Here is a 26,002-nt window from a genome sequence, read left to right as displayed (position 1 = left end):
GTTGTGGCGCAAAACTGACGTTCTATATTATAACAAAACAATTTACGAAAAACAAATAAAACAGACATAAACCGACGACTACCACTAAACTAAAAACCACTAAAAACCAATATTACAAAATGAATTACAATGAAACCTGTGTAAACAGTTCCTCTTCGAGACAACTAATGTTTTTCGGTTTTGGCAGATGTTCGGTTTTATCATGTTCACAAAGAAAGAAAGAAACAAACAAATATCACAGCAACAACAACATTGATATGATGGTGATTAATAATATGTTTGGTTTACACAGGTTTCGGTTTATGCAGGATTCTGTTTAGCCAGGTTTTACTGTATTTTCATTCTTATTTCAATGGTTTATAATGCATACATGATCTTGAACCTTTCACTTTTACTACCATTTATACTATAGACTAGTGCATGTACTAAATGGACGACGTGGTGGGATTCAATCTTTTATTTCAAGTTTAATAAAGCATACTTTGTGACCTATAGTTGTTTAAATTTCTGTGTCATTTGTGCTCTAGTGGAGAGTTGTCTCATTGGCGACCATACCACATCTTCTTTTTTTATAATGGTATTATTTTTTTTACGTTTAAAGCACTTTTTTTATGTTTATTCAATATTTTTCATTCTCATTTGATATCGAAAAGTTATAAATTTTGTCTACGCTGTGCATAAATATGAATAAAGGCTGGAATTGCGCAAACATTTATATTCGATATGAATATTCACGTTTTGTCTATTATAAGACATCGACTTGTCAATAAAGGCAACAGTAGTATACCGCTGTTCGAAGATCAAATATCGATTGACACAAAAAACAAATCCGGGTTACAGACTAAAACCGAGGAAAACACATCAACTTTAAGACGAAAATAACGAAACACTGAAGTGAACAAAAAACAAGCGACAATGCAACACAGACAAATGTTCTCCATAGTCTCCTACTGGTTTCACTGTTTCATAGATATTTATGGATAAAGGTTACCATACCAAGCTCAAATATCGCATCACATGGCACCATTTTATCAAAAGGGATAACTAAATTTTTTTACAAGATGAAATATCTGCAGTACCTCAGTTTGTTAACAGTCAATTAACAAAAATACTCTCCTCTGAATAATGTTTTGCTGAGAGAACATAATGTTGTTTTGAGTTTGACTTATATTTTTTTTTCGTATGGAACCTCTCTTTTATTTTATGAACTGTAGTTTAACAGTTCATACGGTTAAAATTTCAATGTTTTGTGTTGAGCCACAAGTCGGAAACCAAAAACTGTTGAATTTTACTTTTGTTGTTGTAACTGCCATGGTTTTTGATTCCTTGTTACTTGACAATGAGCAATTGGGTATAAACACCACCACATTCTAAAGGTGTTTGTCCCAAGTCAGGGTCCTGTATTTCAGTGGTTGTAGTTTGTTGCTGTGTATCATGTTTGTATTTGTTCATAAACGAGGTCGTTAGCTTTCTCGTTAGAATTGTTTAATATTTGTCATTTCGGGGTCTTTATTGCTTGCTATATATGCGATATGGGGTTTGGTCATTGTTGAAGACCGTACGGTTGCTAGCCTTATATTTGCTAACGTCTACGTCATTTGGTCTTTGAGGGAAAGTTGTCCTATTGCCAATTGTTCTACTTATTTCTATATTAGGTATATATGCCAATAAATAACAAACAATGTATGATTTTTCACGGATTTGTATGTTTTGATTAGACCACACTTGCGAAATGAAATACTCATGTCGATACGTTTCAAAATTAGTTTGCATAGTTTATTTACACGTGTATACACACATTTGCCATTTATTAACTCAAACTAGTACACGCAGTCCTAATAGCTTTTGCTACTTGATCCTCGTTTCCTTTCAGCACCTCTCGAAATCGGCCTATATCGTATATTTCTATTATCACGGCTTCCATTATGTTTGACGTCATATTCGCCATCACGGCTATCTAATCTCCTCGGACTTTCTTTCCCATACTTATCGTTTCCACCGGTACCATAGCTATTATAGCCATTGTTCAGATAACTATCATAAGTATCGTACCCTGTAGCTTGAAACCGGATATTTTCACTGTCCCTGTTATAACTGTTTTTGCTGTATTTACCATAACTGCTTTGGATCTGATTATCAATACTGCGCATGTCATAAATAGCATAACTGTTTAGTCCGAAATCCAAATTATCGTTTTTTCCAGACGTACCATAAGTGTTTTGATTTTTACCTGTGTAACTGTCTTTGACAATGCTATATTCGTCATGTCTTTTTTTATTTGAGCTGTCATATCCTTGACTGAAGCTTATATATCCCTTATTGTTGGAAGCATCATCTCCCTGCCTGTAGCTGTCATAATCGACCTGACTAGAGCCCTTATAGCTCGGGTTATAGGTATCATATACTTGTGAACTGGGCCTTGTATATTCGAGGCCGTAACTTTCGTATCCTTTATTAGGGGAATCATCATTTCCCTTAGGTTTGCTTTCATACACTTTTTGATTGTAACTGTTGTATTCGTTATTGCTAGTACTTTTGTATCCTTGATTGACTGGATCATATCCTTTCTTACTGGAAACTTCGTATCTTGATGGTTTGTTTTTGCTAGAGCTGACATATCCCTTTTTACTTGAAACTTCGTATCCTGTTGGTTTGTTTTTGCTAGAGCTGACATATCCTTTTTTACTTGAAACTTCATATCCTGTTGGTTTGTTTTTGCTAGAGCTGACATATCCTTTTTTACCGGAAACTTTGTATTCTGATGGTTTGTTTTTGCTAGAGCTGACGTATCCTTTGCTGGATTTATCAATCCCTTTCTTACTTGATACAGCATATCCCTGTTTGTTGCTTCCAAATGGTTTTTGGCTAGAGTCATATCGGACAAATTCGTCATCATATCCCTGCGTATTGCTTCCATATGCGTTATTGCTAGATGCGTCATATCCCTGGTTGTTTTTATCATACACTTTACTGGAAACATCATACCCTTTACTGGAAACATCGTATCCTTTACTGGAAACATCGTATCCTTTACTGGAAACATCATATCCTTTACTATTGCTTTCATGTGTGTTCTTGCTAGACCCGTCGTATCCAAACATGATATCGTACCCCTGGTTATTACTAGAACCGGCATACTTTTGAATTGAGGTATCATACACTTTCTTACTAGACGTGTCATATCCCGGATTGTTGCTTCCATATGCGTTCTTGTTAGAACTGGGATATCCCTGACTTAAGGTGTCATATCCCTCTAGACTGGAATCAACATATACCTTCTTACTGGAAGCATCATATCCCTGATTGTTGCCCGCATATACTTTCTTGCTAGAACTGACATATCCCTTCTGACTGTCATATTGTTTAGAGTGTGTGTCATATCCTTTATTACTGGAAACATCATATTTCTGGGTGTTTCTAGAATTATCAAAGCTCAAAGGGTATGTACCATACCCCTTCTGACTCGATTTATCATATCCCGGATTGCTGTTCACATATACTATCCTGCTAGAACTGTCATATTGTATAGGGGATGTGTCATATTTTTTCTGACTGGAAACATCATATCCCTGATAGTTGCTTCCATATGCGATCTTGCTAGGCCTGTCATATCCCTTCTGACTGGAAACATCATATTCCTGTTTGTTGCTTTCATATGCGATCTTGCTAGGCCTGTCATATCCCTTCTGACTTGAAACATCATATCCCTGATTTTTGCTTTCATATGCGATTTTGATAGGCCTGTCATATCCCCTCTGACTGGAAGCCTCATATCCCTGATTGTTGCTTTCATATGCGATCTTGGTAGGCATGTCGTATCCCTTCTGACTGGAAACCTCATATCTCTGTTTATTGCTTTCATATGCGATCTTGCTAGGCCTGTCATATCCCTTCTGACTGGAAACATCATATCCCTGTTTGTTGCTTTCATATGCGATCTTGCTAGGCCTGTCATATCCCTGATTTTTGCTTTCATATGCGATTTTGACAGGCCTGTCATATCCCTTCTGACTGGAAACCTCATATCCCTGATTGTTGCTTTCATATGCGATCTTGGTAGGCCTGTCGTATCCCTTCTGACTGGAAACCTCATATCCCTGATTGTTGCTTTCATATGTGATCTTGCTAGGCCTGTCGTATCCCTTTTGACTGGAAACATCGTATCCCTGATTGTTGCTCACATATGGCATCTTGCTAGAACTATCGTATCCCTTACTCAAGGTGTCATATCCCTTCTGACTGTAATATTGTGTAGGATATGTGGCATAATCTTTATTACTAGAAGCATCATATTTCTGGTTGTTTATGGGATTATCATAACTCGCAGGGTAGGTACCATATCCTTTCTTATTAGAATCATCATATCCCTGATTGTTGTTATCATAAGCGATCTTGTTAGAACTGTCATATGTTTTAGTAAAGGTATCATGTCCTTTCTTACTGGAATCATCATATCCTTGATTATTGCTTCCATATGCGATCTTGCTTGAACTAACATATGATGGAGGGAAGGTAGCATACCCTTTCTTAAGAGGAACATCATATTCCTTATTGCTGCTACCATATGCAATCTTGCTAGAACTGTCATATGGTATGGTAAAGGTATCATTTCCTTTCTTACTGGAAACATCATATCCTTGATTATTGCTTCCATATGCGATCTTACTTGAACTGACATATGATGATGGGTAGGTATCATACTCCTTCTGACTTGAAACATCATATTCCTGATTGTTGCTACCATAAGCGATCTTGCTAGAACTGATATGTTTTGAAGGGTAGGTATCGTATCTTATCTTATTGGAAACATCGTATCCTTGGTTGTCTCTTCCATATTTGATATTGTTAGAACCCTCATATATTGGTCTGTAGGTCTCATATCCTTTACTGCTAGAGTCATCATATACATAATTTAAGTTATCATATCCTTGCTGGTTAGTCCCATACTTATTCGTCTCGTAGCTATCATACCCAATTTTGTTTGGACCTTTAGATCCGGTAATACTCAATGATATGGGCTGGTAATATTTAGTTTGGACCTTATAATCATCATATCCAGTGGGCTTGTATCGGTCTTTTTTGGAACCGCGTTTGCTGGATGCTAGAAGTTTATGATTTTTTATGACATCTTCATATCCTGTGGCCCTAAACTTGATATTTCCCCTAGATTGTTTGTTGAAGGTTTTACTGGTTTGCTTGTCTAAAGATGTAATACCTTAAAAAAAAAAATAGTGAAAAAATCATATGACAATGAGTGCATTCATCATCAGCTGGCTAATGTTTTTTTTAATATGCTTGATAATTCAAGTGTCTACATAAACTTAATTAAAAAAATGACAATTCAAAGCAAACCTATGTAACTACTGGATGGAGGATTTTTTTATTATTCAATTTATCAAAATCTTGAAACCAATATTTTCAAACATAAAAAAAAAATAAGTACGTCATTTTCGATATTTTGAAATTGTAATTCAACAAAACTATAATGTACCTTACGTTTCACGTTAGAAAGGGTGTGTCCGAATTTCTTGTTATATGGGAGGAATTGAATTTCGACTTATATATTAAGATAATATAATTTGAACTTGGTTTTCTATTCTCACAAAAAGTGTGCAATTTTGTTACTTTGAAAATAAGTAATTCTGTTTTTATATTTGTATTCCAGAATCACACAGTTTGCTTTTACCATAGTCGACACATTGTAAGACTAATGGTAATGGTAAGGGAATGCCCATTTAAGGTGGTACCTTACACTACATGGAGATAACTCTGTAAAATCAGCTAAACGTTTTGATTACGTTGCGTTGTTCAGGGAATATTAAGCTTCTCAATGATCAAAATTAGTATTTGTCACACTGCTATATAACCAGTGTAAATTTTCTGACAAAACAATTGGTTCAAAATTTTCAAAATTTTTATATTTTTGTTAAAGGGTCAAAGTAAATACTTTGTCCAAATTTTATCAAAATTAAACGAGCCAAATTAATTTTAGTGAAAGTGTTAGGTACCACCTTAACTCTAAAAGAGATAAGAAATGATTATGATTTGTATTGCCAAAAAAATGTTCTGATTTCAAACCTAGAAGAAAACATATTTTAATCGAGAAAGGGAAAAAACGTCAATTATAGTTTTTGCCAATAAATAAAATGTTAATTCTTAAACAACAGTTCGAGGCAAACAAATAAATAATGTGATGCTTGTGTGGTATGAAAAATAATTTCAAATGAAAACAATCATATCCTCACAACGCTCTAAAAGTTAAATTGCCGTTCCCGAAAACTCGTGTCAATAGTATGATTACAAAAGAACAAAAAGTAAATGTTTTGTTTGACGAGTACACGTCTGGATAGAAAAAAATAAATCTTTAATTTGGTTTTGAACACTTGTGACCTTATATACATGTATATTGAATAACAGACATAATTTTCGTTATTCTGATTTTTCGATAAATCTTCGAACCCCATCTAATTGGTAATTCCAAGTCTGTTCTTTCAATTATTTTTCCGGTTTATTGGTAAAATAATTGACAATAATTATCAAAAAAATATATTATATCTAAGAAAACGTTATTAAAGCAAGCATCATAGTTTATGCAAACTCACATTTAATGAGAAATAACATACCAATGCAAAAACGAATCATTTTAACAATCTTTTTAGTTTTAACATTGTCTGACCTTTTTAAGACTTTAACCACTAAAAAGCTTACTGAACTGTATATGTAGTACTAATCGTTGAAGACTGGTGGATTGTTGTCTCATTGACAATCATACTACTTCTTGTGGTTTTTTTTTTTTTTAATGCAAACAGTATTAAACGCCATGAAAGTACCTCTGTTTTCGATTACAGAGAACAACATCGTACTAAAGAAAGGAGAATTTTGTGTTTATGATAATTATTGATAAACGGGCAATTTATCTCTCATCAATTCAAAAGTAAACCAGTTTATATCTATAACAGTTATTTGATCTGAACAGTTCTTAATAGACTGAATATAAGATTAGTAAGTCATTTTAAGTCTTACCGACTTATTTTAGACTTATCTACTGCGGAAAATTCGGTATTGTTCAGACTATTCGCTTGCAGTCAACTAAGATCCTTCCATTCTATGTTCAGACTTTGCAGTTGTTGTTATTTACCTGTACATTTCAACATCGATATCACACTTGATTAACTGAAAGCTACTGAATAGTACTGAATTGACTGCAAGGACGCAAAGACACCCGGAGAGCTGTCTGATTAACACTCATACCACATCTTCTTATATCCATGTAACAAAAATGAGCTTTAATGAAGAGTTTTAGTCGCAAAGTAAATTCAAGTTTTATTTCTGTCCCTATCAAATATGCCTTTATTTTCGATCGTTAGTCCATGTTTTCCGACCATCATCCCAGACGGCATCTACTACAGCACTTATTTACCTGTTGTATACATTGTTAATTTGTTCTCGGTTGAACATGGCTGATATATTTGCTACTGGACGTTAAGCAACAAACACAATGAATAAACAATTCAAATATATAGTAGAATAATGAAAAAAAACAGTATTAATCTTACCTTGGACAAACAGTACTATGACAATTCCAAGGACTAACCCCTTCATGATTCTATGATGGTATGCTGACCAGTAGTCTATGAATTGTCCTTTATAGTGGTGGGTCGGGCATTCATATTGCACGTAGAGACATTTAAATTAATTATGATCAATTTAATTTTTTTTTAAATTGTGCAAAACATTGTTTTACAAAGCTTAACAACATACTTTACGATGATTGAAAAGTCTTAAATTAAATTAAAAGTGTAAAACGATGCATTTTATGTAATTAATTAAACTTTATTGAGGCATCCTGCAGGATTAAACAAATTCATAACCTTGAAATTTCAAATGTTTTTACGTATTTATACATTTGTTGCTTTCAAGTATTTTGGGTTAGTAACTTAGAACGTGTAACCTACACGTTCTGGATAAAAAACGTTTCGAACAATGAAATTTATAAGGGTAATTTTCATTGAACTAGAGTATTCGTTTCTATAATCAACCTTAAAAATCCCATAGAATAAAACTTAATAGGACTGATGAAATACCCAGGTTTTTGTTTGTTTGTTTGGTTATTCATTTTTAAGTTTTTTTGTTTTGTTTTTGTTTTTTTTGGGGGGAGGGGGGTTTACTCTCAACATTTCCACCGAACAGAAAAACACCGTACGAAAAGGTCAATCATAGACTAAGTACTCATTTTGCCATATTTTCTACTGGTGGACCATTAGTCCCCGAGAGTATCACCAGCCGAGTTAAGCTAGCATTTCTGTATATACTGGCTAGAAAAGAAAAGACGAATTTTATCATTTATTTTCCTGTTACAAAGTGTTAGAACTTAATTTAAATTCAGGAATGCATCTTCCTCATGCCAAGCTCTGAATCTTCACCTTGCGTTGGATATACTTTTTTTTTTTTTTTTTACTTTTTTGTATTAAAGCTCTTTATCTTTTTAATAATCTTTTGATTTTCCAATATTTTGGCATTGAGCATCACTGAAGAGGCATTTATTGTCGAAATGTGCATCTGCAGAAAAAAATATACCAGTAATGTACATGTACCAATAATAATAAATAAAGGATTCAGTTACAAGTGCTGTTTTGATATTTGTGATGTGTGTTTGCCGTCTTTTGCACGTTTTCCTCCACATCTCTTTGTATTCATATTTTGTTTTATTTTTTTGTTTTTCTAAAGAATGTACAAGGCGGTTGGTGATCTGGTTAAATTTGCCGGAGTAGTTTTAGACGAGTTGTTATTGTTAAAGCTAACGGATGACGGTGGACGCCGGACGACAGACGATAGCTAATTTGATCTTACGAAACTATTCTGTCCAGACATGGCTACATATTTTACCATCCGGCACAATCAAACGGGCATCAAACTTTTGCAAGGGGTTTTACTGCCGGTCAGAAGGGACTGTTTCTATTCTCGGTCACACGTGGGACCCATTAAAAATTAGTATATATCATGATCACGGTTGAACTCCTAGATCCCTCATTTTTGTAAATGTTAGATGCGACTGAAATAAGTACATCAACTGAATCAAAATTAATACTTGTTTTGTGAAAACATGTAAAATATCTTACTTCACAAGTTAAAAATATTTTTATCTGTTCCGATTATATCAGCTTTTCAACATTACTACATGTATAATATTTTATTTTGTTTTTTTCGAGCATCAGTGAAGAGATGTTTATTGTTGAAATGCGTATCTGATGCAGGAAAATTGAAGTTTAATGTGGTTTTCAAAATATGTGTCTCATCCATTTTCATGAAAAATTAAATTACATTCACATTAATTTTATCGATCACTAAATTGAAAAATAAACTTTATTCAACTTCTTAAAGAACTGATGATCTGCATTTGCACTTTAAATATTATGTTATACTGGACATATGTATGCTTTATTTTTTAGCTGCTAAATATGCTTTGATTTATAATGCAAACCATTGAATCATGATTGATTTAACTTGTTACTGATCCGACACGTTCTTGTGATGTATGTAGTGCAACTGTATCCTTTATTATCTAACATTATTGCGTCAAAGATCAAATAAACTTGGTTTATCGGAGAGAGGTCAAATGTCGTGTAAATACAAGATACGTTAAGTTAATATTGAAACATGGCGACTTTCTAGATTGTCTAGATTAAGGCCCACACCTTGAACAGTTGGATTGGATTTGGGGTTTATTATTAAAAATGTATGAGTGCTAATAATTTGTAAACAAAGAGTGAATAAGTACTGATGAAAAAGTTGTTGAATCTCTTCAAACTGATAAGACCCCAAAATTTGACCGGTTGTAAAAATATGTTCATCTGGATTTTTATCACACAGAAAATAATAACCACAAATCCGCGCTTTTTACATATTTTTTTCAAAGAAGTTTTACGTTAGGTTATTTAATGTATTATTTACCATCGGGTTTGGTCATTTGATTATTAATGTCTGTAATAAGAATCGAAAACATGAAGAAGTGAAATCCAGGTTTTTTTTTATAGAGCAAGTATCGCAGCGGTTTTAAGTATTAACTGTTGAAGAATGGAATATACAATAAATTTTAGTGAATTAAATTTCCGACGAACATATCAGTACAGCAGCTATGGGCTAATGCGAGTAATTGTCGTAAATTAAGCTTATAATATCTCCATGTGAATTTTTACAAATGTCATATATTGATTTTAGTTGTATAAATTATTATCTTTAGGCTAACTAAATACACGAATGATACGTGTACAATATGGGTCCTATCTATTGTGTCCTATTTGTTTATTTGATTTTCTTGTTGCTTGTGTGTTTGGATGCCGAACAGATTTTAGACAAACAAAATGATGATTTCGATTTCGACGGATTGCCAGGAGTTACGTACGAATTTAAAATAGAAGTTTATTCCGGACGAGAACAATGTTTTTATCAAAAAATTGCCAGTGGAGCGACTTTGCATCTATCATTTGAGGTAAATCATGGTAGATAACGATACGTTAGTTGATAGTTATGTCCTTTGAAGCGTGCGTACGTACGCTATTTTAAAAGTTTCATGCGGCATAGAGTACACTTATACAAATACTGTTCGCATATTTAATTCACATTGGAACTACTGCAGAATATATACAATTGTACTCATGTTTAAAAACGACTCTTATTTTGCTAATTTCATATTGGTATCCGAATATAAATCGTACTTCAACTGCAACAACTTAGCAAAGTGAGAGAATTTACTTAATGTCAAATCGTATTTTATATGTAATTACACAAAATATAAATATATTTATCATAATATTTCGTTTTTATTTGAAAACAAATTATTTTATATAAGCAATTTTACATTACAAATACATCTAGCTGTGTATTTTTACTGAACACTAAAATATAAGACGCAATTGTAATTCGGGTAAATTTCACGTATCAAATACGAAAGTTACAGAAATACACAGCGGAGTTGAATGAATCCGGTGAATTTCACGTACATGTAATGCAAAGTTTCACGAATATAATCTACTTTTCATTAATTCACATCTAAACAATAGCTTGAAAAGTTATGAAGGACACATTCAAGTATAGAAAGGAGATTTTTTTCTGAATATAAAGTAATTAATCTGAAGTTACTTATTGTTCTTTGAACAGGTACTACGCGGATCAGATAGACTAGTTGATGTGTTAATATGGAACCCCAACAGGAATATTCTGGACTCCAAGTATTCCGTATCGCAGGGTTTATTTGAAAAAGTTTTAAGTGTTGAAGGTAAATAACTTTTTAAATTATTTAATTGTGTTTTTATGAAGCTTACCGTGTATGCGCCACTGAGACACACGTGCAACGAATAAATTTGTTTTAAGATACTGTTTGTAATTTCTCGACAGCAGTATTGAGGCCCTCAGTGGGATGTAATCACATAATCACATTTTTTTGGCCAAGATCATCAAATAATCATTATATTAACAGGGTATTCAATAATATTAATACAGTCTTAGATTATCTAATGATCAAATAATCATGAAATATTTGGTCTAGTAATCAAATTACTACTTAAGGAATGACTGTAATATTTTTTCTGTCTATGAAGGAATAACATAAAAAATTTGGTGCACAGTGAATAACGCGCGTAGCGGGTTATTTAACAATGTGCACAACATTTTTTATGTTATTTCGAATAAACAGAAAAAATATTACAGTCATTTCTTATAATTTAATTCTACATTCCATTTCAAACCGTAGAAAACCATGAAAAAACGTAAATGACGTCACGGTCACATGACTAAATTATGTCTATTGGCTGATAACAAAATAACGTCAGCCAATCAGAAGACGCGTTACATCCAAAATTAAATTATTATAACATGTATAAAACTGACAGGTAATCACATAATCAAAAACACCACGAGGAGGCTTATTATTGATTAAAAAATACGGAGATGCGATATTTATATATGAGACAACTATTAATTAACAAAGAAAAAAGATGTGAACAGTCACAGGTCACGATTTGGCCTTCAACAATGACATAAACTCATAACGTATGGCAAGTTATTAAGAGGATATCAATATGGCTTAATGTATAACAAAAGTAAATAGAGTACAACAATGCTCGGATTTATACTACAACAATGATCGAAAATATAAAACAAGACAGATCCTGACTTTGAATCGATATGAGAAGCAGGCTTTTTAATTTTTCTCTTTAGATTTGCTTGCAATACCGAACCTTGATAAAATAATGAACATAAGAAGATCCGAAAAGGATTTCACAACCATATATCTAAAAACAAACTAACTAAAACATAACAAAAACAAAAAACTAAATGAGCATCACGAATCTTATAAAAATAATGACGAACTTAGGAAGTGGCAGCCGTTGTGAATGTACATGTTTCATGATATATTATATAAAAAAAACAAGACAACAAAAACAAATAATAACAACGAGAGAATTAAAAGACAGAATAATAAAAATACATTTTGTAGTTACAAAAAGTTTATATTTGCTAATAATTACATAAGTTGTATGTTTCATTATGATACTTTATTCTTATTGGCTAGCTGCACATCACATGTTATTCCGTAAGCAATTGCATTGCTCAATAAAACTTTTCATTCATGATAACACGTGGTCCCACAATAAAGTGCACAGGTGAATTAAATAAAACAATAATAAATAAAGGCAACAGTAGTATACCGCTGTTCAAAACTCATAAATCCATGGACAAAAAACAAAATCGGGATAACAAACTAAAACCGAGGGAAACGCATTAAATATAAGAGGAGAACAACGACATAACACTAAAATGTAACACATATAGACAAAATCCCACGAGAATAACAAATATAACATATATATATAACATCAAAACCAAATACATGAATTAGGGATAGACAAGTACCGTGACACGTCTTATCGCAATGTGAATTTACACTCAAAAATAAGAGAAAACAAACGACACAACGTTATAATGTAATACACACAGAAACGAACTATAATATAACAATGACCATATTCCTGACTTGGTACAGGGCATTTTTAAAGGAAAAAATGGTGGGTTGAACCTGGTTTTGTGGCATGCCAAACCTCGCACTTTTATGGCCATGTGAAATATAACATCAAAATGACAACACAGGACTACAATATAAATAAATTGGAGAACACAACTGACAAAGAATCACACGAACAACAGCCAACAAAAGGCAACAAGTTCAAAATTTTAATACGCCAGAAGTGTATTTTGTCCACACAAGACCTATGTGTGACGCACAGATACAAAAGTTTGAAAGCCGAAACGAGTACAAAGTTGAACAGCATCGAGGACCAAAAGATCAAAAAGGTTGTGCCAAAAACGGCAAGGGTTTTCGGTTAAGTTACCGTTTCGATCCCTAACATCACTGGTAATAAAATTCGTGTTTTCATGATCATTGCTAAAAAAATGTAATTATTAGAATTGAATTCTTCTTTTTGTAACTTCATAGAGTTGTAAAAGCGTTGACCGTGCGCACATTTTTAGTAAGCGCTTCATACAAAATGTACTTCGGTCAACGCTTTTACACCCCAATGAAGTTACAAAAAGAAGCATTCGATTCTTAATTAAAGTATATATATTTCGTTTGGGGTTGTATCATATTTTCCCCCCGGTTTATATGATCCGTTCACCCTATATTCACTCTTAAAATTCAAAAGTCTATCTAAAATTGAGGGTACATTTTATGTGGCCTTCCAAATACCGTTTCGATCCCTAACATCACTGAAGAGACATTTATTGTCGAAATCCGGATCTGGTGTAAAAAAATATTAAAACCTTATGTTTGTGGCATAACATCGTGGCCACAAGTTAATTGTTTTCTGTTTAGTATTACATTTATATATATAACATTCATTTTGTTACATCTTGTGATCAATTTTATTTGGCATCGCCAATAGCAGTCAGCAGGGTTCAAGAACATCAGTTGTTCGACCTGTTAGTCAAATGTGTTTTGTTTAAATATGCTTCTTCACTTTTTTGGTCTTTTGGAAAATGTTGTTTGTGCTACATTTAGACCCTTCTACAACGAAATATGTTTTACATGCACATGTATAAAAATTGCGGTTTTTATCCAACGCAATCATAGGTTTGAACGTAGTTTTCAATTTAGATTCGTTTATATATTACAGGTATATATACAATATGTATAGACAACGTTGCTAGCAAGTCCATGTTTGGCTCAAAATTGGTCTATTTCTACCTTGGGACATACTTAATGGCTGATTGGGATAAATACCTCCAGGAAATAGAAGGAGTCACCTCCACGGTTTCGAACTTTACTGCAAGTATTTACGATTACTTTCATGTATTTGTTCCTAAACTTCGACTTTATTTGATTCGAGCGTCACTTATGAGTCTTTTGTAGACGAAACGCGCGTGTTGCGTACAAAATTTCATTCCTGGTATCTATGATGAGTTGATTTCGACAACAAATTAAGTGCTTTTCAAAGTTTATTTTGATTTTTTACAAGTTCGGACACACAGTTGTGTTGTCTGATGAGCATTTTTTTTTATAATAAATAGAAAATAATACTTGTGTTTATACCTTCAGAAAATGAAAATGCTCCACACCAAAATTATAACAAAATAATGACACAAATAACCTTGTGAAAAATTTGCTTCTATCGGTACTAAGTTTTTGAAATTTGACATGAAATGACACATAATGCTTTTTGTGTGGAACGAAGTTCAGCGTAGTTTTGTATGAATTTTAGAGAAACACTAGCAGTCCTAGTCAATAAAGATTTGATTCAAACTCACAACTACAGCGTTGACAGCCAGGCTAGCGATACAGTATAGATATACTGTTTAGACAACTCGGCCACCGAGGTCTTTGTTTGTTTTACGAGAATCGGTTGTACGGCATAGAAGATTGAGACAAACAAAGAGGAATGGTCATTTTTGTTTACGCTAAATACATTTGTGAAAATGTTTGTTTTCCTTTTCCTCTTCCTCAAATATATTCTTTTTTCAAATGCGGTTTAGTTAGTAATAACGAAAAAAAGGAACTTCAATTATTATATTTTTATTTTTTTTATTTTTAGAGGACAGTTTCTTCGGTCCAGAACTCAATAGAGGAAGTGAAAATACACCAAGCATATACCAGAATGAATTTAGTAAAAGACTTTTATCTCATCATAGGGAATAATGACTATGTAAAATGGTGGTCCATATTTCAAATATGTATCGTCATTTGTACTTCCGGTTTTCAGGTCTTCTGCTTGAGGAGACTTTTTAGAGTTCCGAATATTTCAGGGAAGTCAAAACCACGTGCTTAAACAGAAGAATTTTAATCTAAAACTCTAGATTGGTCAATTTGTTCGCCATGTTTTAAAAGGCACTTGAAAAAAAACCTGGATAAACATACTTTCTGGATCATTTCAGAATAACATATATTCGTGCAAGGAATCAAAGAAAGATGAAATCAACTTCCTAAGTTATGTTGATATTCATTTTTTACACATAAGTATAGTACAAAATGGAAGGTAAATAAAATGTTGAATTTGAATTTTTCTTCCAATTCTTTATTTTTGTATCTTCTCTGCTTGTGGCTATCAAAACATAGTTCACATTGTATAGTTGGGATTTATTTAGTTAAACATGTTATTTGATACAGTATAGTTTATTTTGCGTATACGAGATATATATTCTGCAATCTCTGCTAGTAATATAAGTATCAACAATACTCTTGCACTCTGTTAAGCCAGTGTACTTACAATCAAATCATACATTAACTAGGGGTTAACTAATAATTTTCTTTCAGCTTGTCAATTCTTTTTTTGATTTCATGTAATGCTATTATTAAAAATGATTTTAAAAGTGTTAAACATGTTGAATGCCAAAGTTTCTCAAGAGGTTAATCTAAATTATAGTCAAAGAAACAAGGTATTTCAATAGAGTAGTCCTAGTATAGATTTCTAGACATATTAAGTTATATTCATTTTAGTGTTAATAAAATTAGAAAATACGATGGGCGCACCAATATGATATGTGAAGTACAGTTTCTGCTTGTTTCAGTTAAGGAGAGTAAGTAAAGGGGTTACAGAAAACCCAAGTGAGTTAGCTCCTTAAAACCAGCTAAGTGTTTTACCCAAAAAAAGTATATAGATATCAAGCTTCTAAATGATCGAGAAACTACTTTATATCCATTAAAATTCTTGTAAATAGACAACTTTTGAGTTCGGTGCATTTCCGTCAAAAACTCTGGTTTTAGTGAACGTCATTTGTGCATTTAGGGGCGTCGTCACTTCCATTTCAATGTTGAGCGAGTGGTTGGAAAACTATAATTCTATATTGTACGAATTATTCGGCAAATTGAATTCTCAAAATTGACAATCAGCATTGCTGTCATTAGGGAATTGTCATAATGTACCTACAGAACAACCATTATTTCGAGTTTATCCTGCACAATGACGATCACTAAGACGCTTGATGAACGTAAATAGTGCAGGGATACAGGCGACTCCCTCTATCTGGTAAATGACGTCATAAAGGCGCGTATAATTGACGAGTTTTTGCCGGTGACGGATGAACTCGAAAGTGGTCTATTGTGCGGTTTAAACATCTTGAAATTTTCACATTTTGTCAACTGGTCAAAGTTAACATTTTTTCTAAATTTTATGAAAATTAAACGAGCCAAATATACTTTAGTCGAGGTGCTGAGTACCCCCTTTAGTTGAGTAAGCCATAGCACACTGGAAACAATGATAAGTTTTTTTCTTTTACTAAAACAACTACGCGGACAATACGCAAGGAACATTTAAATAAAAGCAATAGTAGTATATCGCTCTTAAAAAGTCATAAATCGATTGAGAGAAAAATCCGGGTTACAAACTAAAACCGAAGGAAGCACATCAACTATAAGAGGAAAACAACGAAACAACACAAAACTGAAGTGCAACAACAAAAACAAAGAACCAATCAACAATGCAACATACATAGAAACAAAATATTTGATAACATCTGCCAATTTCATGACTTGGTACATGATATTTTAAGTAAAAATGGTGGGTTGAACCTGGTTTTATGTCTAAACCAAATCTCGCGCTTTATGGTAATGTTACATATACCGTTAAAATGATTTAACACTCGATTAGAAACTAACAACACTAGGCAGAACAAATGGCTACAAAAATAACAAACTTACTAAACACAACACGAAAATAACCATAAATAGCCTATGGTATATATGAGGTGCTAATGAATGGGGATAAGATTGGAAATTAAAAAAAATTGGGGATCAAAATGTCAAAACAAGTCAAATTTGAAAGAAATGAAGATAGATAAAAAAGCAAAACAAGTTTGGGCTTTCTATGCTTTTGGGTACTCGCTGTATCCTATTTTTAAGTAAGATGTGTTTCTTAAAGTATGGGAAATGAGTCATTGGTAATTATTTACTAACTTGTTATTAGATGCATCCGTAAAGTTCCAGACCATTATTATGCTCAATTATATGTACCTGTGGTTTTGGTATGTTCTTATAACATGGACTTCGTGTATTCGGAAATAATTCTATTCATTCATCGGGAGTAGGATCGAATTTTAAATACTTATACTGTTAAGAAGTCCGTATTTAATATCTTCTCCTATTCGGGACATGTACCCTTCCGGTGCACATGTGATCACCCCCAGTTTTTGATGGGGTTCGTGTTGCTTAGTCGTAAGTTTTCTATGTTGTGTATTGTGTTCTTTTATTTGTATGTTTGTCTTTTTCTTATATAGCCATGGCGTTGTCAGTTTATTTCGATCTTTTAATTTGACTGTCCCTCTGGTATTCCAATTCAATATCTCATTCTAGCCAACATAATTCTTTTCTAAATCATTAGAAAACTAATGAATACCGATATTTTTTACGAAGTAATTATAAGATGGCGTAAATATCGTATGCATCTAATAGCTCGGCATCGTGATGCGAGGCAAACATTGCATTAATTAGCTAAAGCTTCTATAATACAGATATTTTAAAAGGCTGTACGTATTCTGTGAACCCAATATGTTCTGTTGCGAATCTATCGCAGTTATAAACAAATCATGCTTCTCTATGACTTTTTGTTCATGGCAAATACAAATTCTTAGATAAATGTCACACTCTAGGAAAAGAGGACGGGATTAATGATACGACAAGTTGAACTCGTCGGTGAGAGTACATCTTTATTGTGTCATATCCTTTTGCAAAGTACGTACGATACATTCCTTTTTAAAAGAAGATATTACAAAATGTAGTATATACGTTCAGTTATTCTTTTATAGAAACTAATTCACGCAATCTGGCTTTTTGTTTAAAATTGATGGGCATGTTAAAACATTTCTGCGATGACCATCTAATATTAAGAGGGGGGAGGGGTCAGGCAAGTGAAGATCAAGTTATTTTAAAGGGAGCGTCATTCAATACGAGTGAACATATATTATGTTAAATTTGGCGTAGATTGAGGCGAAAGTTTTTCGGGGACTCTTTAATGCAACAAAATCTAAACAAAATGGGCGACGAAACGTAGGCCTACTACGCCCTCCTAGTCTGCGATTTGGAAGAAGAATGATTCTTTATAATTTATTTTCATGTGTTGCGTATTCATAATGTTTTCATTTCTTTACTCTCAATGTTTATTCAACTATTACCAAATACCTTACGGAATAACACGTGATATGCAGTTAGCCAATCAGAATAAAATATTATAATGAAACATACATCTAATGTAATTGTTGATCATAATCCCGTTTGTTTTACAAGAAAGTTATAAGATTTGCCTTTTTTTTAACCTAGGCAGACAAAAACAACATTGTTATTTGGTGTGTTCAATTCCATCACGGAGTTTTCGTGTTAAATGAAAATCAAATTAACGGACTCTTTTTCTTCTTAAAAGTTACTATCGTTAAACATGTTATAATTTGTCAGATGTTTTACGTTTAGATGCAGCCCGTTTCGAATCAGAAACCGGTGATGAAATTGAAATTGTTCTTATATATGGATTTAAACACGGTGTCATTCCAGATCTTGTACCAATACGATCAAGAGCATCAGACACTTTATAAACTAAATAGCTGCTTCCAGAATTCAATGATTCGGAACCAGATTCGTCAGTGGAACCAGCCACAATAACAAAAGCTGCCAAGCCCGTTTCCACGTCTTCTCCAACACACACAATAGCCCCACTGTCGCCTCCTTTTGCGAAGTCTTTGGTGTCTACAGTCAAATACAATAGAGATCCTTCATCCTCGAATCCAATACACTTGCCTTTTCGCAAACAAGGTTCTGTTGCGCCCCATTTGTATACATTTTCATTTAAAATTTCTGATAAGTCCCCTCTGAATATTCGGCCGTTGATAAATTCACCACCCGTCGTTTTGAGACCAAATGTACAGGTTAATGTTCTCTCAGGAGAAACCTGAACCAGCGAAAAGTCGATATAGGGATCATTTTTGTCGTGTTTGTTGCAATCTGAATAGTTAATATATACGTTCCGTCCGAGTTTTGAATTGTCATCCGGTGAATATGCATGTTCTTCATCCCCAATTACATGCGCACAAGTTGTAAAGAAATAGGTGCCTTTATTATCCTTTAGAAACATACCCAGTGATCCATACTTTCTTGGCCCATCCGCTTGCATCTCAGTTTCTTTTTTATTTATTTTGCTTCCCTGTTCGAGTTTAGAGAAAAGGGTTATTTTGCGTTCCTTATATTCAATACGTAATTTATATTTCCCAGGAGGATCATTGAGATATTTTTTTAGAAAAGCAGAAACCGCTTTCTTTCCTGTTTCGTCATTGGTTTTTAGATTAACACATATGTTGTTTTCAATGCATCCAAATCCTTTCACATGAACATTTCTGAAAAAAAACATGATGATAAGATATGACAATTATCATGAAAACAATGTAAGTTGTGTTTACTTGAAAAGGCATCAGATAACAATTGATCTTCCTACATGTATGAATGATTAAATGAGTATATGATATTTGGTATTTTTGCTAACTTTTCAGAATTATGGGTCCTTATCTTAAGATTCGTACTCTATTTGACCTTTATAACATTTTTGTTTCGATACTCGAGCGTCACTGATAAGTCATTTGTAGATGAAACGCTCGTCTGATTCACAAAATGGTGAGTCAAGTTTCTATGATGAGTTTAATTTATTACAATCCCGAGGATATCTCTAACCATGTAGTCAGCATGAGATGACTTTTCGTTTAAATGTTCGTGATTATAAATTAACTGTTTATAAAACTTAAATTGTATTTGGCAAAACCTTTTAGAATGTTGGGTCCTCAATGCTCTTCAACTCGTTTTTTCTTTGGTCTTTTTAACTTTTTTGATTCGAGGGTCACCGATGAGTCTTAAAAAACAAATCGCGCGTCTAGTGTACACAATTTTAAACCTGGTATCTATGATAAGTTTATTAATGATAATAAACGAAGTTTGGAGATTTAATGGTTTTGCTCAGTTCTTCCTCTTCTTCTTTAATGGTATTGTCTGTAGAAGTTCTCATAAGCCGCAAATCAAATGTTCTAAATTTTCTGGTGAATGCTAGTTTTACAAGTTGTGTCCTATAGTATATGTAGCTTATTTACACGTCTTTTGGTTTCTGGTGGGAAGTTGCGTCATTGGCAATTATAACACATATCCTTATTTCTTTATCATAAGTAATATAGTTCAAACACTTTGGAAGTATCGGAAAAGCTAAGTTAGTTTGAAGGTTGGGTTGTCTCCGAAGACTGTGATATACTGGCATAGAGTAAAGGACAACATGATTTTATATACTTTGCACCAGCGTCCAGTAACATTAAACATTCTTTGTTAATGTATTGTTTATCATTGTTTTGTTGAGACTTGTGGTTGATTATCTATTATAGCATTTTCGCATGATTTATCAGAGATAAGTATCTTTCCTGTACAGATTTATTGTATATAAAACTAAGGAAATGTGTAAAAACATACCATAATATGCTATAAAAGGCCCCGGCATACCATAATGTGAATTAATTCAAAAGAAAATCAACGACTTAAATTAAGGATGTAGTCAGGTGAAATTAAAAAAATCTAGAATTTAAAGTTGATACTATAAGTCAGAAGAGCATTCATTAGTTAAGGAAACAATAAGGTAAAACTATTGCTAGGTTACGGAACTCATTTTCAAGATATTTGATTTTTTAAAAAAATGACGGGAAATGGCTGAATCGGACTTTTACCTTATATCTAGCATTTGCAGTATTTGGGTCTTAAATTATAAGAAAATAGAATCTCCTTGAATTTTGGTTAAGACCTTCTATGAGCTATTGAAGTCTTCTATGAACAGAAAAGTGGGTCATATGGGACAACATTATTTACCCTGTATCGTAGGAAAAAACCCAAGGAGTCCGACTGTCTGACAAAAAATCCTAAACCTGACATGATACATCCTTAATTTATTTTATGTACCTTCCTTTAGTCAACTGATCGGGAATAAAGGGAGAGGCTTGAGATATAAAAAAAATGTAATCCAATCACAAGTTTATGTGCCTTTCCCATGGTAAGAACGCCAGGAACACAAACAATTAAACATTAAATCGTTTCATTTGAATTGTGAGTAATCAAATATGTTTTTACAGAGTTCACAAAACGTATTAAACAAACAACGATATTATTGTATCTACAAGGATTAATACATGCAAAGAAAACAATGATTGGCAGTTATACTGGTATCAAATGTGCATCACGAATAGATGTTTTTAAAAACAATTTTTTGTATCATTTTTTTTTTCAAGAATAATCAAAGACGTTTATTAATTTTGTATTCGTACCTCATTGTTACTGTCTTCCATTCATGGATTAGTAAGCTATTGGCTCTTTTAAACCATTCATCAGAAATGCTTTCGAGGAAAGCTGATATTTCTGAGTTAAAATTGATAACAAAACGTGTGACAAAACTGAAAAGATCCGCATAAACACCTTTTGCAATCTCGTTGTAGTCCTTCCAACATAAAACATCTCCACACCTTGCGGAATACGTGTGTGTAGTATTCGTCTTCGGCGCTGATATGCGTGTCGTCGATGCACAATTGACTTGTAATATTTCCTTTGTCATACTTCTTGTTTTTAATAGAGTACTGGATAGTTCTTTTGGCGTACATCTTTTGAAGGCACCTCTTTTGTCTTTTTTTAAATGAAGTATCCTTTTCTTAAGATAAGTTTCAAGTGTAGTTTTTATTATTTGATCGAGTTTTTTACGGTTTGTGAATTTAATACAAAGAAGGTCTTTTCGATCAATTTCGTTTTTAAGCAGATGTCTCAAATTCCTTATGTTTGTTTGATTTGAATTTTGCAATGCCCTAGTGCATATTTCCGATTTTGAAATAACTTTCTCAAATGATTGTACATGAATATTTTTATTATTTTTTAAATCTTTCATAGATTGAACGAAACGGAGCGATTTGTTTTGAATTTTATGTACAAGGCGAATAAGACTATCAAGTAGACAGACACCTATTCTAACTGGAATTTGATCGTCTTTCAGCCAAAACATCTTCTTAAAAATTTCATTCTTGCCTCTGTTTTTGCTGATTCGAGAGTTAAGTTCGCAGCTTAGTTTCTCAAGTTCTTCTGTATCATCAGTGCAATCGCTATCCGAAGCTTTGACAACAAACACAACGTTTTCTCGTATTTCATTTTCATGAATATCGTTCAATTTATCTATCAGGTCCATGTCCTGTAAATATATAAACACGTTATCCCTTGATTTGTCTATTAATTATGCACAGTCAAAGTCATAAGTTGATGATATTAATTATATTTATTATGTCTTAACAGTAATACATTTGTAGTTCATTTGGTTTTGGTATGCTGGTGCAATTTAACCACACATTTGTAAAATAAAGATGCTTCTTATGTGAGTTTATGGTGGAGTTCAACAACATATGCTATAAGTGTAGTGTTAGCCGTTCTTCACAGCTATTATTCTATTGCAATAACAAAATTCAACAATTGAAAATTTTTTTTTTTTTCACAATTTTCACAAAAATATCGAACTACAAAGAAAACACAAAACGAAAAGTCCCTTATGCATGTCAAAATCTAAAACTCGAACCCACCAAAAGAAAGGAACACAACCGTCTTGGTACATGCATTTCCTTGTATAGAAAGTATAAAAAACCTTCTTTTATAGCAGCTAAACCTCAAATTTATGTGACAGTTTCATAACCGGAAATTAAAAAAACAACAGGATATACATAAAGGCAACAGTAGTATACCGCTGTTCAAAACTCATAAATCTATGGACAAAAAACAAAATCGGGGTAACGATCTAAAACTGAAGGAAACGCATTAAATATTAGAGGAGAACAACGACACAACATTGAAATGTTACACACACAGCAACGGACTAAGCATTAGACAAAATCCGATGAGAATAACCAATATAACATCAAAACCAAATACATGAATTTGGGATAGAAAAGTACCGTGACACGTCTTATAGTACACTCAAATACAGGAGAAAACAAACGACACAACAGAAACACAACGTATATACAACATACAAAAGAAAAAGAAAAAGTACAATAAATCAAAATACAAATCAAAATACAAATCAAAATATGCATTTACAGTATATACAACGCATTTATCCAAAAAATGTTAAACAGAAAAAAACGGAACATCAGCTCCGAGAATATGAAAATATCTATGATATGGAAACAGAACATGCAGAATGCTTATGAATAAAAAGCGCATTTCACAAGAATAAAACATAATGAATTTGTAAATGACTTACTTTCTCACTTAGTTGATAGTTGTTGTGTTTTCGTGTTGGATTTAATAGGACAACTATAGCCTTTGGTCTATTTACATTCTCTGTCATCTGAAAAACCTTCTTTGCCGATACCATTTTCCACTGGTTATGAGCACCAACTACGAAGTCAAAATTGTCAATATCGAACGACGTAAGTACGATGATGCGAGGCTTTCGAAGAATGTTTTTAATTTCTGAAATGCCTTTTTTCTTCATCAACGGTTCGGCATATTTTATAAATGACTTTTGTGTAAGCCAAAGACTCGTGTAAACCTCGGATTCAACCTCAAGTTCATAACATGACGCCATTTTTGTAACCGGAGAACAGCTAAAAGATATTTTAGCCTAGATCATGTAGATTATCAATGGTCATCGATAAAACAACTGTCTGCAATGCTAATGGTTTATTCTGATTCCTGTTTAATAAATATATTATCTTTTTCTTACTTTATTTGATAATGTGACAGGTGATATAATAATTTAACAAAAGTAGTCCCTCAGATCAAAACGAAGCAAGAGGTTTGTAATATTATCCCAAACAGTGCAGCGTTTTGTGTTGTGCGATACAAAATACTAGTTAAATGGTGATGCATTTACCTCAAAAAGTATAACATGCCAATTTTATTGATGTGATTTTAAACATAACAATGAGTTTGTCAAATAAGGCTAATGCATAGTGAGTACACAAAAGCTAAACAAATTTAAACAACAGATTTAAATCATTGATAAATGGATCTATAGAAGTATAAAAGGTAAAATGAGTAGTGATGTAAATAGACGCAGATTTATGTACATAACATTGACGTTTATCTTAAACGGCTGTTGCATTATGAGTCCATAAAAAAACTAAACAAACAGAAACAAAAGAATTCAACAGCATTTCAAAATTGATATTTTAATCAATGTAGTAGGATGGAAAACCCATTACGTAAAATTTCATTGATCTTATATTAAAATGATGTTTTACGTTATCACCTTTCGATTTTTTAAATATTTTTTGTTGAACCATTTATGGTAGTCCATTTTACTTTCAAAAGTCTGGATTTCCATTAATTTTTCGAAAAAAAACCAAACAATTATGTGTGAATAAAACTTTGAAAAGCCAACAGACAATTTAACAAAAATCGAACAAATATTTTTGATAGAAGTTTCAAAAGAGAGTATTATTGCTACAGTTTACCCCTCAACCCCGATTCTAGGTATGATTAGTGTTGCTCAGTTCTTTGTTTGTGTTGTAGTTTATTTTTACTTGTTTATCTTTTTCAATTGATCATGGTATTTTCTGCTTTTCTTTGATGTTTGTATTGTCTCTTTTTTTTAGTAAGAAGTACGTGAATTTAATTGACTATCATTTACATTTTTATGAAACTATGTGTGGAACTTTGTATTACTGCTGAAATGAATTACACCTCAACCATCTAAAACCTGAGGAAAAGAAAACATAATACGACAAATATATATTCAAATTCAACCCACACATGTGTATACTAGTATTCAATATACGTACATTGTCGGAAAATATAAAAAGTAAAATCACAACAATACTGAACCTCGAGGAAAAAGCAAAACGGAAAGTCCCTAATCTAATATCAAAATAAAAAGCTCAAACACACAAAACAAATTGATTATATTCCATTTTCAATAAACACTGGGCCGGCCCTTGAAGCTTAAGTTGTTCAATCGTCATAGTTAAAACGTGGATTGCAAGGAGGACACCACATTGAACTTTTTGGCAAAAATAAAAATCCATTTCTATTTGAAATTAATTATATAGAGGAACTGTCAAATAAAAATGCGATTAACTAATTTCACAGTACCATCAGAAACTTCACTGATATAGCGATTATAAGTTTTGGTGTTCTTCCAACCACTTGAATTTGTTTCAAAACACCAAATACATAAGATAGAAAAAGAATATGACCTACTGTAAAATAAGAAATTATTGCGAGCACTTATTATTGCTATCTGGTCATTTAAGACTAAAATGCAATTTTATTTTTTGCGATATTGAGAAAAAATAATGTTTTATTCATATACAAAATTTCAAATTGCGATTTTATTTTTAAAAAATAAGACCATGTCGCATTTATCGTTATGATTAAAACATCGCAATAATTTTGAATTTACAGTATTACATGGATGATCTATTATGAAATGATATTGCCAACATACCGCATGACAATATGGCCTCTTGAATTGTG

The 26,002-nt window shown here is 32.7% G+C and overlaps 3 protein-coding genes across 3 annotated transcripts; 1 reads left to right on the top strand and 2 right to left on the bottom strand.

Annotated features, from left to right (window-relative positions):
• Positions 1 to 1,835: 1,835 nt before the first annotated feature.
• Positions 1,836 to 5,735, bottom strand: LOC139500166 (putative uncharacterized protein DDB_G0282133). Its single transcript, XM_071288906.1, has 2 exons — positions 5,687 to 5,735; positions 1,836 to 5,215 (listed from the first exon to the last, which is right to left on the bottom strand). The coding sequence occupies exons 1-2, from the start codon at positions 5,733 to 5,735 to the stop codon at positions 1,836 to 1,838; spliced, it is 3,429 nt and encodes a 1,142-aa protein (XP_071145007.1).
• Positions 5,736 to 10,228: 4,493 nt separating this feature from the next.
• LOC139501429 (transmembrane emp24 domain-containing protein 6-like) lies at positions 10,229 to 15,550 on the top strand. Its single transcript, XM_071290510.1, has 4 exons — positions 10,229 to 10,489; positions 11,158 to 11,275; positions 14,172 to 14,323; positions 15,087 to 15,550. Exons 1-4 carry the CDS (start codon positions 10,274 to 10,276, stop codon positions 15,318 to 15,320), a joined length of 720 nt encoding a protein of 239 aa, XP_071146611.1. The 5' UTR covers positions 10,229 to 10,273; the 3' UTR covers positions 15,321 to 15,550.
• A 2,929-nt stretch (positions 15,551 to 18,479) lies between these two features.
• On the bottom strand, positions 18,480 to 24,460 carry LOC139501428 (uncharacterized). The gene is made up of 3 exons (XM_071290509.1): positions 23,784 to 24,460; positions 21,817 to 22,721; positions 18,480 to 19,866 (listed from the first exon to the last, which is right to left on the bottom strand). Exons 1-3 carry the CDS (start codon positions 24,108 to 24,110, stop codon positions 18,921 to 18,923), a joined length of 2,178 nt encoding a protein of 725 aa, XP_071146610.1. The 5' UTR covers positions 24,111 to 24,460; the 3' UTR covers positions 18,480 to 18,920.
• Positions 24,461 to 26,002: the final 1,542 nt, after the last annotated feature.

The sequence above is a fragment of the Mytilus edulis genome, chromosome 13 (genome assembly GCF_963676685.1).
Source record: "Mytilus edulis chromosome 13, xbMytEdul2.2, whole genome shotgun sequence".
Lineage (NCBI taxonomy): Eukaryota > Metazoa > Mollusca > Bivalvia > Mytilida > Mytilidae > Mytilus > Mytilus edulis.
The sequence above is the reverse complement of the archived record's forward strand: the minus strand, read 5'-3'. Positions and strand labels throughout refer to the sequence as shown.

Bases quoted from the DNA above. Each gene is read 5' to 3' on its own strand.
- LOC139500166 (XM_071288906.1), bottom strand. From the start codon at position 5,735: ATGGGCATTCCCTTACCATTACCATTAGTCTTACAATGTGTCGACTAT. The intron at 5,216-5,686 runs GTAAAAGCAAAC...TTTTTTTTTAAG, and splicing joins CTTACAATGTGTCGACTATG to GTATTACATCTTTAGACAAG.
- LOC139501429 (XM_071290510.1), top strand. From the start codon at position 10,274: ATGGGTCCTATCTATTGTGTCCTATTTGTTTATTTGATTTTCTTGTTG. The intron at 10,490-11,157 runs GTAAATCATGGT...TTCTTTGAACAG, and splicing joins CTTTGCATCTATCATTTGAG to GTACTACGCGGATCAGATAG. The intron at 11,276-14,171 runs GTAAATAACTTT...TATATATTACAG, and splicing joins AAAAGTTTTAAGTGTTGAAG to GTATATATACAATATGTATA.
- LOC139501428 (XM_071290509.1), bottom strand. From the start codon at position 24,110: ATGGCGTCATGTTATGAACTTGAGGTTGAATCCGAGGTTTACACGAGT. The intron at 22,722-23,783 runs GTAAGTCATTTA...ATATATTTACAG, and splicing joins ACTATCAACTAAGTGAGAAA to GACATGGACCTGATAGATAA. The intron at 19,867-21,816 runs GTACGAATACAA...GTTTTTTTTCAG, and splicing joins TGGAAGACAGTAACAATGAG to AAATGTTCATGTGAAAGGAT.